The following is a 12,311-nucleotide window of genomic DNA, read 5'->3' as shown; positions in this document are numbered from 1 at the left end:
AGCTGGAATCGCAGAAATTATGAATAAAACCCAGCTGAGGAGGTTAGGGTAAATGCTGTCCCGTAGAGCCCCTGAGTGCTAACAACCTTTGAAGATGTATTCGATATTATGGAAGAACATGAAATTGATTGAGAATCAGCGGAAGACGATAAAGAAAGGTACAATAGAGAGCATCATAGAGCTCACTTTACGTATGGAGTGCGACTGTCTGTGGCTTTAGATCAAGACTAAACATGCAATCTTCTGAGAAGAAGCCATTCTAGCAGGCCAATTTTATAGCCAAATTACTGGCATAGACAAACCCGATCTGTCTACTCAGCTCTCTCTCCAAAATCTTTCTTTCAATCACATATCTCTTTCTTATATTCCACACATCTGATCGTACAGCCGGTCATCGAAAGATTATCTGCAATTATACCCTAAACCGAAATACGGTAACTATTAAAGTTTACACGACAATAAATCTGAACGTCATAGTGTTTGCCAGGAAACACTGGTTCGCGTATATTTATACCGTGAGCTGGTGCTTTGCTATACCGTCTGATGGTCTATAAGTGACCACTTAGCTATCGCTATAGAAGCAGGTATTAGAGAGATAAGAGGCGCCTCGTGGTAATCGCTAACCGGCGTATGACAGCAAAACCTAGCCCTGGTGGGGGTCCATTATGATACTTGTCACGAAGATGACTAATTAAGGTTTATCTTCTGGTTCGACCTCGCGAACCTTACCGACTTCTATCGCCCGACAGCCAGACGGCCCCACAAGGCCTCGGCCGGATAGATAGGAAGTTGGAAGTAGCTACAAGTCATACGATGCCAGGATCAGACCATTCGCCGGATCTGGCAATCCTTCAGAGTAGGAGCAGGGGAAAGAGATAAGAAGTAGATATAAAAGGAAGCCGGAGTAGCCAGCTTCCTTGAACCCATCTTTAACCTAATCAACCTATTACGCTTCCACTGCAAACCTTATTCAACTATCGCTCAATGTCTTCCACCAACAACCCCAGTCCTCTCGACCAAGCTACTTCGTCACAATACTCCACCTCCCGCATACGCACTTCTTTATCACGTCTCCCTCTCGAATTGCCGGGTCTACGTCTACTATTGAGCCAGATGTGTCGATCAGCTACTTGCAGTACTTGCTGTATGTATATTGTTGCTTACTTCTAAGTATCAGGGTGATCTTAATCGTTGCTTACATTCTTTTACTATCAGCCGGTAAGACGTGGACGGGGTGCGGCATGCATATCTCGTCCGTCCTTGACTCGGTTCCTAAAGACCAATGGTGGGCTACGGATATTTCTGCGCTACTTTTATAGATGAAGTTTGCTGACTCTGAATCTGCGTAGGTGCACGTGTGCAAAGCCCGCGGGAAGCGAGTATCCGCCTCAAGGCGAGGGTGGTTGTGTTATCTCTTGAGGTTCTTATCGCTTTCACTATATGAGAGCCGTGTGCTTGAGTTTTGCTACGCTTTGATGATGGCTGAAGCCTTATTTCTTTGGTGCATTGCTTACAAACTCACAAATCTCGACTTACGTGTAATAATAGCTACGGAATAAGATTGATTAAAAGATAAAAGACACAGCAGACAAAAAAGAATCAAGCAAACTCGCCAATGGGCAACCCAAAGTACCCATCCTCCGGCACCTCAAGCAGTGCGGTCTGCGTCCCATCCACCCCCGCCGAGCTAACCGTGTTCCCCCACCACACGACCTCAGTCTGCGTATAGTTAATGGCCCCAAAGATCACGATTGCCGAGAACGCCGTACCGGCGGTTAAGCCGGAGGTTAACACGTAGTTATACTTTGTCCACCAGGCGATGTAGCGACGCTTGATGATGTACATAAAAAAGAAGGCGGCGATTAGACCTGGTGTGTAGTAGGAGAGGTTGTATGTCTGTCCCCAGACGGAGAATCCGGCCATGATAATCAGAGGATGAACGTAGCGCAGGATATTGGGGAACCGACGTCGTCCATACCACGTCAGGACTGCAACAAGAAATCCCACAAGAAAGCAGTAGACAAGACCAGGGTACAGCGTGTTAAATACCCGGTCTGGACCAATAGTTCCAAACATGGTCGCAGACGTAAACATACCGTTCTCGGTCGGGCAGGTGAACTTGCTTTCCTGAGCTGAAGTGCAGAGACCCGGCATTGTCGCCACAATAGTCTTGATACTCCCAATTGTGACAAAAAGATGAAGGGTAGTGGCCACCATCTGTCCTCTGAACACCGCTCTGGGTGGGATTTTCGCGTAGTGTCCGAGCTTCAAGTCAGAGACAAACGTCTCCGCCTGTACGTCCATATTCCAGCCGTAAAAGCGACACATGAGCGTTCCAATTCCGTTTCCGGGGATCAGATAGCCGCCGAGTAAGGCCATAAAGTCGTTTAATACCAACTGGTACCCTGAGACAGCGTAGACGATAGCACCTGGAACCAGCATTGCCATTGAAATCGCCAGGATGGTTGGGATGATCCATACCGGCACATTCACGGGGTAGACCTCAAATGCAATCACGCCCATCAAAAAGCATACAATGATGATGGTGAAATACCACCAGTCAGGAACCTCCTCGTATACACTGATCAACTTGTTCATCGGATCAGAGTACTCACTAACCTGCGACTTTTCCCGCTTTCGAAACAGGCCGCGGTATATCCCCGCAAAAGTATCAACCAACAACTTCCAATCCGTCAACAACACAAACACAAACGACAATGTGTACTGAGCAAACGCCGAGCCTTGACGGATCAAGTTTCCGATTGAGAGATATGGTGGAGAGTAATTCTCATAGTTGGCGCGGTTGAGAACGCTACCAGTGGACACTCGCGAGACGTTGTATTGGTGCCCGTCGTTTGCAAATGTGTTTGCGGAATTGATGGGTAGGTAGGCGGAATACTTGTAGTTCTTGTAGTATAAAGCCAAGATAAGAAGACCGCTGCCTAGAGCGCCAGCATAGAGATTGAGAGTAGCAAAGAACGGTTTGACAAGCGGTGATGTATAATTGATGACGTTCCAGTCAAATGTAGTGATTGGGTTAAATCCCAGACCTAGTTTCGATCCAGTGACGATAGCGAGGTTCTTATTCTGTGGCGCGATCCAGGTCATCCAGTTGAAAGTCGACAACGCTTTGAACAAAAAGTTTGGCAGGAAGAAGTACACAAACGAGACAGCCATGCAAAGAAATAAAAGCCGGTAGCGAGTAATCGTCCAGCCATTGATTGCAATTTTAGACTCGGGAAGCATAAGCGCCTTGTTGATTGCCAATGTGGGCATGATCGTTGGCCATACTGCCTTGGGATTCCAGACTACCCAGCGCCGAAGCACGCCTGCCATTCCAAAGCCAAAGAACTCGGTTGAGATGTTCATTAAGAGCATAAATCCGAATTGCAAACCCCATGACTGGTCAAAGAACACCGGAAGACTGATGATGAGAACGTGGTTGATGAGGTTCGAGAACCGACCACCTGTATTCACCATGATTGTGGTAAACATCTGTTCTTTGTAAGTCCATGGGCCGGGATTGAGAGAGATATTGTGGCCCCGGACTGTACAGGACCAGTTGGGAAGTACGCGAGCTAAAAGTAATCCGCTCGGGTAGACGAGCAGCTGCAGGACAGTCGCAGGCAGCGTGATAGACGGCTGCCGTGGCTGAAACAGCTCGCATATATAAGATCCGACGGCAGACCAAAATAGGCCAATGAAGTACGCACGCGGAGTCTCAACATAAGCGGACGGATCATCAATTGGACTGACAACAGCGCGAACTTCGGGATAGGGAGAGTAATACTTCATCAACGTTGCTTCGATTCGCATCTCAATGTCGTAGAACTCGTCAGTACCCTCCTTCCCGCCAGCGGATAGAGAGACAAGTTTGTCAATCTTGTCCATTGTGTCAATGGGGAAATTGTAATCGTCCGCATGATAGTCTTGAGCGTGAACCAAGATCTGCAATGCTTCCTCCGTAGACACGTATCGAACTTTGTCAAGCACAAACTCGAGAATCTCGGGCGACGCAACAATATCAGCAAGATCTTTGGATGCGGAAAGATACTCTAGTACTTTCTCAGTATCAATCTCAAATGCTGGAGAGCAGGAGGTCTCATCCGCGCTCGAGGTCGAAGTTATCTCAATCTCAGAGACTTGCGCTACGTCTGCTTTTTTCTCTAAAGTCTCATCCATCTGAGAAGAGTTAGCAATGTGACTAGAGAAGAGACAAGACAAAAAGAAGTAGTATACCATTGGAGTAAAATAAGATAGTTCTGGAATGAGGTGTAAGAGTTAAGCACTAGTATAGACAAAAGCAACTCGGCTCAGAGAAACAAGAAACAGAATACAGAGCGTCCCCAGTGCCTTTAAGAACACCGATCTGGCGATCTGAGACGGTGAGGACTGCTTATCTCCCGGGCAATCTTCTTAGCCTGGGTCGGCTGTTCCGACAGATGTGCCCATGGCAGATACGGCTCAATTTCTTAGCTGTGCGCTTTGTAGCTCGCATTGCAGGGTTGGCTCGTGCGCCTATTGTTTGATCAGCCTTGCGGGTCACAGATCGTCGTTGATTGTCAGCATCCAGAGAGATAAAATGATAAGAAAATAATTAAACGGCTTTTCTTTTGACGAGGTCAATAACTAGAAGCAGCCAATAAATTATGTCGCTTGAAAGGCGGGCGATAAGAAAGCGATAAGTGAAGCAGAAGCAGCCGCACGCCCAGACCCTTTCTTACAGCCGATAAACTTTCACGCGCTCGAATGTGATCTACCCCAGCTGCCCCACTCGATGGATTTCTGTGGTTCAGAACACTGTGACGGTATTATTTTCTGATTAGTTTATTATAACTGACTATTGAGATACATAAAACACACTTTGATAAGTAAATGTAGAAAACCCCAACACAAAAGCTACTTTATCCATATAGCTTAATACAACCCAAGATTCAAAAGTCTATTCCCCGCAGTTAAGAAGTAATAATCGGCGTAGACCAAGCCCGAATCAGCCAGTCTTTTGAATGCGTTTTCATTATTGTTGATCGTCGCATTTTTGAGGATGGTATCGTAGCCCCCCATCTCGACCGGCTTTGCTTCATCGCTTGTAAAAGATGCGTGCGGCGAGAGAGACAGAGCGACGGTGCTTTTCAGAAGATTTAGGGCCCATGCAAGATGCTGAGGGTTGCGGGTGTACTGATAGATGACGAGGATGCCGTTGGCGGCAATCATAGCCGCAGAGGTGTCTCGAAATGTAGGCCGCGGCGCATCGAAGTCCCTAAAGACGTTAAGACATTTCTCAACTTCAAGTATATTAGCATTGAACACTTACCAATGAGGAACACCATCTTCAGGCAGCTGTGAAATGAAGTACTCCGCAATTTTAATTGCAGCATCGAGGAACGTGGAGTTCTTAGTCCATCCATATGTCTCCGCGTATCCCAGCAACGCCCACGCCTGTCCGCGAGACCACACAGTGCCGTTCTTGTATCCCTGGTTCTGGATCTTGTAGATCGGAGCGCCCGTTGCTTTGTCGTATACAAGCACATGATGTGCACCCCACTTTGGATGCATAAAGTGGTGCTTCAGCGTTGTCTCAGCGTGGGTCGTCGCAATATCTGATAATCGCTGGTCGCCCGTTTGCTGAGCGACCCAGTAAAGCATATTGAGATTACACATGTTGTCGATAATAACAATAACCTCTTTATTAGGATCGGTGAATGAGTAGTCCTTGTTCACCGCCGAGTCCCACGAGCGAATGCAGCCAACTTCAGGCACGAATCGCGAGGCCAGAGCATGCGCTGCAACCACGCAGGACGCGAAAGCTCGCTTGTCACCCGTGAGCTCGTACAGCGGCTTGAACGCACTGACAATCATAAACCCGAGATCATGGGTGTCTCGTCGTGGTGCTTGGATGTGCAGGCTCTCGCTCCACCATCGCACGGCATGCTCGAGTTTGCGCACATGTACGTCGTCTGTGGGAAATTTGTCGGGGCGAGCGACCGCTCGCTCGAGCAGGGTAGCAAGCGATCCAGGGAAAAAACCAGAGGTCCACCAGTCAAAGCCCGAAATGATGTAATTGCCCTTGTCGTCGGTATAGTCCGGAACAGAAGTAGGCGGTGCTTTCTCGTTCAAAGCTGGGAACGCAGTACCCCAAATCTTCGCGACAGCCGAGGGCGAGAAGAGCTCGAGCAGGCTGTCGCTCTTGCTGTTGCCGTTCGTGCTTCCGTTTTGCAAGGTCATGACTGCTTTGGTATAATGTCTAGCTGGCTGGCTGGCTTGTTTCCTGGCAGCAGGAGCCAGAGCGCTTAATAGACCAAGTCAAGGCGGAGAAGGTGCGGCTGCGGACGCTCCGGCGGACCGATTCCCGCACTCCGGTGGCCTTCCTTCTCCGCATTACTTGATAAGCGATTACTCATCATTTGGGATGTGGGGTGGATCATTACTGTTCAGGAGCTTCGGCTTTTATCATTTGCTTTCTGTCTATTTGCATATTCTATGATTGTTCAACATTAAAAAGGTATCGCCAATGCAACGACCTTGCCTTGCCTGATTTGCAGAATCCTCAATACTCCATCCTTCAAGTATCTGTCGACACATGGCTCTCCAGTGTATCCATCCTCCTGCCATACTTTCGACCAACCTCCCCGAGCCCACCTTGTAATTGTAAACGTATCGCTTCCTACATTTCCAGGTAGCAAGGCATAAACATCTCCATCACTCCCGCCTACAAGCTTTCCTCTATCGCCAAAGCTGATCGCAGGCAGATCTAGGATTTTGCTCCTCGTCCACGAGCCATCTGGTGAGCGATAGTAGTGGTAATAAAATCCGTCCTGTCTGTTCAGTGCGTGGAAACCACCTTTGCTGTCAACAGTTTGCCCCTCTTGATTCATGATTCCGCTAAACTTGGGAATATCGTAGATTTTGATGCCTGGCGCATCAGGCGTCACGGGAAGCGAGAGCAGCTCTCCATGGGTGTTGCGCCATGTAGCGCCTTCGTCGTCAGAGTAGATGTAGTACAGATCATGATTGTTTTCGGGACCGTTCGGGCCAGCGTTGCGCGTTGCTGTTTGGCGGACTTTTTCAGAAAGGAACTCAGGTCTATCTTCGACGTAGTCGCGGTATGTCCACGAGACGTGGAGACGACCAGAGCTGTCTTGATCGATGCCGTTTATGTAGGCGTTATTCTCAACCCCCTTGAGGTACATCCCCGAGTGTTTGCCCACAGGACTCCAGGTGCTTGTTTTGCTGCTATAGTGGTATAGGTAGTCATCACCCAAGCCTGACTTCCCGATCCGGAACTCAAAGAGAAGGTCGTTGTTGAGCATGCGGAGAAAGCGAGGATATGTGACCATGGACAGCTGAATACCCGACAAATCGTTCTGAATAGGCTTAAAAGCGTCGGCAGCCCATGGACGGGAAGGGTCATTTGCAAGGCCTGGATCAGATGCTCGATAGTTGATTTTGTCGCCATGCAGATCCCAAGAGAGATGAATAACCCCGTCGCCGCTGATTCCAATGCTGATGACGTTGTGTCCGTCGTTCGTGGTCTGCAAGTAGTCGTCAAATGCAAAACACTCCCACTTTCCAGCATTAGCATCGTTAATGATCCGGCGCGCAAGAGTTATGAGTCGAGGTGAGAGAGCGTTCTCTGGATCCGAAGGCTGGTAGGCAGCCGCGTACTCTGCGCCCGCAAAAGTCGTGATCGCGTCCTGCTGGAAGGCATTGCAGTTTATTCTGAAGCCTTCTGGGTTTTTGCAAAGCGCGACCGTCATCCTGCTCTTTGCTGTTTTAAGCAAATACTGCACACAAAAATCAGTCGGTGCCATCGCGAGCTGTTTGTGTTCTTCTCTGGCTCGAACAGCAGCCGTCTGGGTTTGCGTAAGCGCAGCCGCGTCGCACAAAACGTGGGGTAGCCGACCCGCGGAGTCAGGGCCGCACCCCGCTCCGCAGCCCGCTGCCCCGCTGCCCCTCCTCCCCCACCGATGGCCTTCGCACACGAACATGTCTCTGCTCACCACCACGCCATCGGGTAGCTCACCAGCTCAGAAACGTACCGTGAAGCTTCACACTGCTTGCTATCGACCATGGAGGCCTGGACTCAGAATCCCCTACTGTCTAGAACCGATCTGCTCGAAGGCGCGATCGCGCTTCTGAAGCCTCTCCTGCGCAAGTACTCTAAAGGAAAGGCCGCAATCCTAGCTCTTGAGACCGGTGCGCATTTCGACCAGCTAGCGGCTCAACTGGAGGGCTTCTCGCGCGTAATGTGGGCAGTCGCGGCCATCAAAGCCGGGTTCGAAGAGCAGGGCGCGTCAGACGAGGTGAAGAGCGTGTTAGCGCAGTTTGTCGAGAACTTCCAGGACGGCGTCGGCGCAGGTACTGATCCCGATTCACCAGAGTATTGGGGATACCCAGAGTCGTGCGACCAGCGATTGGTCGAGATGGCGGCTCTCGGGTATTGTCTTTTCATGTGTCCGGCCGCGTTCTGGGATCCACTGCCGCAGAAGACAAAGCGCACGTTTGCGACATGGCTATACTCCATCAACGAGGTCGGCATTGTATCCAACAATTGGCTGTTTTTCCGCGTGCTGGTCAACGTGGGTCTCCGTACGGTGGGAGAAAAGCACGACGAGGATGCGTCTCAGAAAGCACTTGCTCAGATGAACAGCTGGTATCTCGGCGATGGCTGGTACTACGACGGCGCACCGCGTCAGCTCGACTATTACATCCCGTTTGCGTTTCATTTCTACGGTCTCATATACTCCGTCCATGCATCTGAATGGGACCCGATCAACTGCGCAAAGTTTCGTCAGCGCGCCGCCAAATTCGCTGATACATTCTACTCTTCGTTCGCGGACTCGGGGGCGGGGATCCCGTTCGGTCGGAGTCTGACCTATCGCTTTGCCCATTCTTCGATCTGGGCAGCGATGGCGTATGCAGATCTCGAAGGCGAGAAGATTGATTCCACTACTGGAAAGCCTGTCGTGAATATGGGTGTCATTAAGCATCTGCTTCTTCAGAATCTCCGGTACTGGCGAGACCAGCCTTTCTTGCTTGACGACGGCTCTTTCTCTGTCGGATACTGCTACCCAAATCTTTTCATGTCTGAGGAATACAACTCCGCAAACTCACCGTATTGGGCAATGAAGTCCATGCTTGCGCTCGCCGTTCCGTCACAGTCGCGGTTTTGGACCGCTACAGAGCCAGAGAAAGTGAACAAGCCGTTTATAACCCAGTCCCCGTTTGCAGGCCAGATGTACATCAACGACGACTATGGCCACACCTACGCGCTTTCGGCAAAGCAGCATGCAGACTGGTTTCGCAATCAAAACGCAAAGTACTGCAAATTTGTCTACTCGAGTCGCTTTGGATTTTCGGTCTCGCAGCACGCGGAGGGCTTACCCCATCTAGCAGCAGATTGTCATCTTGCAATTACGACGGACGGAGAACTGTACACCACCCCCGGTGTCACGCAGGATTATGGAATGGGTATGATTGCAGGAAGAATGGCAGTGTCGGGATCTTACTCGCCTGTTTTCAATAAATCTGTGGCCGTGTCTGCTTGGATGTTTGCACCAGAATCGAGCAAGAGTGCGTACCACGTTCGCATTCTCAAGATTGTCAATTCAGGAAGCGTTGATGCCACTGTCGCAGATGGCGGATTCTCGGTCTCAGTCGAAGGTAAAGGACGGCGCGTGATCCGCAGCACAGAGGTGTCGTCTACGGGCGAGTTCCGTGCCGCTGGAGCCGACTGGGCGCTTTGCAAAGCACTGAACGCAGGAGTATCCGGTCTCAAATCTGGATATACGACTGGTGGACTTGGTGGTGGCAAAGCGCAGCACGCGGATCCCAACACGAACCTTGTCTTTCCTCGCTCTGCGTTCCCGAGTTTGTCGTACACTGTGCCTGCGGGAGAGACGACGTGGATCATGGATTATGTGTTTGCTATTCCGGGCGAGGCTGAGGTTGTCAGGAGCGGAGAGTGGATCAAGTTGTGGGAGGATACGCCGGATGAAAGCGCGCTTCTTGAGGCCATCAAGAGTCTGTAGTTGCAGAGAGTCATTAGATAGCAAATGTAGCAAATATATGAAATTTTAAATCAGCTTCTTGGTAATTCTTGCTCGCAGATGAGTATAATTGAACAAGAAAATACCCAGATGAGTATAATTGAACAAGAAAATACCATAATTAGTCACTTCGTCATCAATTAGTTCTGAAGAGATGCGGCTCAGCGAGTGTAGGAAAAAATCACTGATGTCATTTGTCCTCGAGAATATATTTATCGCCTCTTGCAACTCTTCGGCGGCCCTCTATCCACAAAAGGCGTTATAGAAAGAGAAAAATAGGACAGGGTGATTTTTGCCATATTCTAAAAAGGAAGATTCAGATGTCGTCAAAGCCATCTCCGTTCTACGTGTACTCGCTTCCCGCCACACTCCTCGCGTCTCTAACCCCGACCTCGTTCTCAACATCCTACAACCCCGAACCAGCAGAGGAGACAATCTCGCTGACGCCAGCATCGGATCCGGTTCCGCAGAGTTTCAACACGCCTACTTCGGGTCGGTGCAATACCTGTGATTTGGATACGGAGTCGCTTGAGGATCAGCGGGCGCATTTTAAGAGCGATCTTCATAGGTTTAATGTGAAGAGGAAGATTGCAGGGCAGGATGCTGTCGGACAAGCTGAGTTTGAGAAGTTGCTAGATGGTATTATGTTTTTTTGCTGATTGAAGAAATGTTATCGAGCTTAGGAGATAGAAGACTGACATGTTGATATAGAACTCGAAGAGTCGATTTCAGGATCAGATTCAGACTCGGACGACTCGGACGTCGACAAAGTCAGCGCTCTATTCGGGAAGTCCTCTCTAGCAGCAGTTCCAGAAGACGAAACCGAGCAAGCAAAAGTGCACAAATCTCCTTTTCACACATTCGATAGCCCACTTCTACCGTCGGACGAAGTGCTCGCCATTTACAAATGTCTGTTTCCGGCTGAAAGCTCCGATGAAGGACTGGAGCTGATTAAGAAGCAGCAGTTTACTAGTGACGAGGCAAAGGGGAAGGAGACGCCTGTTAGTGCGATTTTTATGCTTGGAGGTGGACATTTTGCGGGAGCTGTGATTTCGCATACACAAAACATGGCGAAGAAAAATGACCCGGTGACGGTGCTTCTACATAAAACCGTTCACCGCTATACTACACGTCGCAAACAGGGAGGTTCACAGTCTGCGAATGATAATGCGAAAGGAAAAGCCAGTTCTGCGGGATCATCAATCCGAAGACACAACGAGGCGATGCTTGAGAAAGAAGTTCGCGAGCTGCTCGAAGAGTGGAAGCCATATCTCGACCGTGCAAGCCATATCTTCATACGCGCAAACGGACGGCAAAATAGAGGTGTGTTTTTTGGATATGAAGGCGCGGTTTTGAACTCGAGAGATAGCAGGGTGAAGGGCATTCCGTTTACGACGCGACGCGCGACAGGTGACGAGGTTAAGCGCGTCTGGGGCGAGCTCACGCGACCGCGGATTGCGAAACGGGAGATGTTTATGCCGAAACCAGTTAGCAAGCCAGTCGTGGCTCCAGCAGCAACCGCAGCTACTGCTGCTGAGAAGAAGGAGCCGGAAGAGAAGGAGCTGACGCCGGAGGAGTTGCATACGATGCAGATTGTCGCGATGGTCAAAAAATCACGCTTGAATCCGCTGGGATCGTATCTGGCGGCGAACAAGCTAACCGCCGACTTCAGGTTCGAGCCGGCGGCGCAGTACCACCACACGCCTACTGCTCTACATTTGGCGGCATCGCTGTCGCTGCCGAGGATGGTGACGTATTTACTGATTACAGGCAAGGCGGATCCTACGATCAGCAGCGAGGAAGGGAGAACAGCATGGGAGCTGAGTGGTGACCGGGCGACCAGAGAAGCGTTTAGGTTGGCACGTGGAGAGCTTGAAGGCAAAAGCTCATGGGACTGGGCCAAGTCCGGAGTGGGCTCGGCGCTGACGAAGCGAGACATTGCTGAGCGCGAAGCCAAGGAGAAAGCAGAGCTTGCCTCCGAGCGCGCCGAGGCGGTTCGCAGGCTCGAGCAGCAGCAGCAGCAGAAGCAGCAGCAGCAGAAGACGGCAACCGCAGGAGGTAAAAAACTCGCCAGCTCGGTGGTGACGGGGGTGAGCGCGAACGAGCAGCTTTTAGCCGGGCTCACGCCAGAGGCGCGGATGCGGATCGAGCGCGAGCGGCGGGCGCGGGCGGTGGAGGCGCGCATGGCAGCCGCTCGACGACAATAGAATAAGCAAGCAAAGACCGAATAAGCAGTTGCAGTTGAAATAAAGGAAACAAAGC

General features: G+C 50.3%; 6 protein-coding genes across 6 annotated transcripts; 3 read left to right on the top strand and 3 right to left on the bottom strand.

Annotated features, from left to right (window-relative positions):
- Nucleotides 1–958: 958 nt before the first annotated feature.
- On the top strand, nt 959–1,661 carry BZA70DRAFT_281412 (uncharacterized protein). The gene is made up of 3 exons (XM_064913116.1): nt 959–1,144; nt 1,216–1,285; nt 1,350–1,661. Exons 1-3 carry the CDS (start codon nt 985–987, stop codon nt 1,417–1,419), a joined length of 300 nt encoding a protein of 99 aa, XP_064767105.1. The 5' UTR covers nt 959–984; the 3' UTR covers nt 1,420–1,661.
- Nucleotides 1,460–4,182, bottom strand: BZA70DRAFT_305490 (OPT oligopeptide transporter protein-domain-containing protein; the record flags this gene model as incomplete). The annotated part of the gene is made up of 2 exons (XM_064914789.1): nt 1,460–4,005; nt 4,063–4,182. 2 exons carry the CDS (start codon nt 4,180–4,182, stop codon nt 1,600–1,602), a joined length of 2,526 nt encoding a protein of 841 aa, XP_064767104.1. The 3' UTR covers nt 1,460–1,599.
- A 629-nt stretch (nt 4,183–4,811) lies between these two features.
- Nucleotides 4,812–6,375, bottom strand: BZA70DRAFT_281410 (Six-hairpin glycosidase). Its single transcript, XM_064913115.1, has 2 exons — nt 5,315–6,375; nt 4,812–5,260 (listed from the first exon to the last, which is right to left on the bottom strand). Exons 1-2 carry the CDS (start codon nt 6,223–6,225, stop codon nt 4,918–4,920), a joined length of 1,254 nt encoding a protein of 417 aa, XP_064767103.1. The 5' UTR covers nt 6,226–6,375; the 3' UTR covers nt 4,812–4,917.
- Nucleotides 6,376–6,494: 119 nt separating this feature from the next.
- Nucleotides 6,495–7,757, bottom strand: BZA70DRAFT_268482 (uncharacterized protein; the record flags this gene model as incomplete). The annotated part of the gene is made up of 1 exon (XM_064911165.1): nt 6,495–7,757. One exon carries the CDS (start codon nt 7,755–7,757, stop codon nt 6,495–6,497), a length of 1,263 nt encoding a protein of 420 aa, XP_064767102.1.
- Nucleotides 7,758–7,927: 170 nt separating this feature from the next.
- On the top strand, nt 7,928–10,054 carry BZA70DRAFT_199777 (uncharacterized protein). The gene has a single exon (XM_064910118.1). The coding sequence runs from the start codon at nt 8,070–8,072 to the stop codon at nt 10,029–10,031; it is 1,962 nt and encodes a 653-aa protein (XP_064767101.1). The 5' UTR covers nt 7,928–8,069; the 3' UTR covers nt 10,032–10,054.
- Nucleotides 10,055–10,369: 315 nt separating this feature from the next.
- BZA70DRAFT_268480 (uncharacterized protein) lies at nt 10,370–12,256 on the top strand (the record flags this gene model as incomplete). The annotated part of the gene is made up of 2 exons (XM_064911164.1): nt 10,370–10,688; nt 10,761–12,256. 2 exons carry the CDS (start codon nt 10,370–10,372, stop codon nt 12,254–12,256), a joined length of 1,815 nt encoding a protein of 604 aa, XP_064767100.1.
- Between the last annotated feature and the right edge of the window lie 55 nt (nt 12,257–12,311).

The sequence above is a fragment of the Myxozyma melibiosi genome (genome assembly GCF_037950935.1).
Source record: "Myxozyma melibiosi strain Phaff 52-87 chromosome Unknown BZA70scaffold_9, whole genome shotgun sequence".
Classification (NCBI taxonomy): Eukaryota; Fungi; Ascomycota; class Lipomycetes; order Lipomycetales; family Lipomycetaceae; genus Myxozyma; species Myxozyma melibiosi.
Note: the sequence above shows the minus strand (reverse complement) of the source record. Positions and strands in the feature narration are given on the sequence as shown.

What these genes read in the sequence shown, in the direction of transcription:
- BZA70DRAFT_281410 (XM_064913115.1), bottom strand. Translation starts at nt 6,225, where the DNA reads ATGACCTTGCAAAACGGAAGCACGAACGGCAACAGCAAGAGCGACAGC. An exon ending in GAAGATGGTGTTCCTCATTG is followed by an intron (nt 5,261 to 5,314) that starts GTAAGTGTTCAA and finishes TAACGTCTTTAG; the next exon opens with GGACTTCGATGCGCCGCGGC.
- BZA70DRAFT_281412 (XM_064913116.1), top strand. Translation starts at nt 985, where the DNA reads ATGTCTTCCACCAACAACCCCAGTCCTCTCGACCAAGCTACTTCGTCA. An exon ending in AGCTACTTGCAGTACTTGCT is followed by an intron (nt 1,145 to 1,215) that starts GTATGTATATTG and finishes TTTTACTATCAG; the next exon opens with CCGGTAAGACGTGGACGGGG. An exon ending in TCGGTTCCTAAAGACCAATG is followed by an intron (nt 1,286 to 1,349) that starts GTGGGCTACGGA and finishes GAATCTGCGTAG; the next exon opens with GTGCACGTGTGCAAAGCCCG.
- BZA70DRAFT_199777 (XM_064910118.1), top strand. Translation starts at nt 8,070, where the DNA reads ATGGAGGCCTGGACTCAGAATCCCCTACTGTCTAGAACCGATCTGCTC.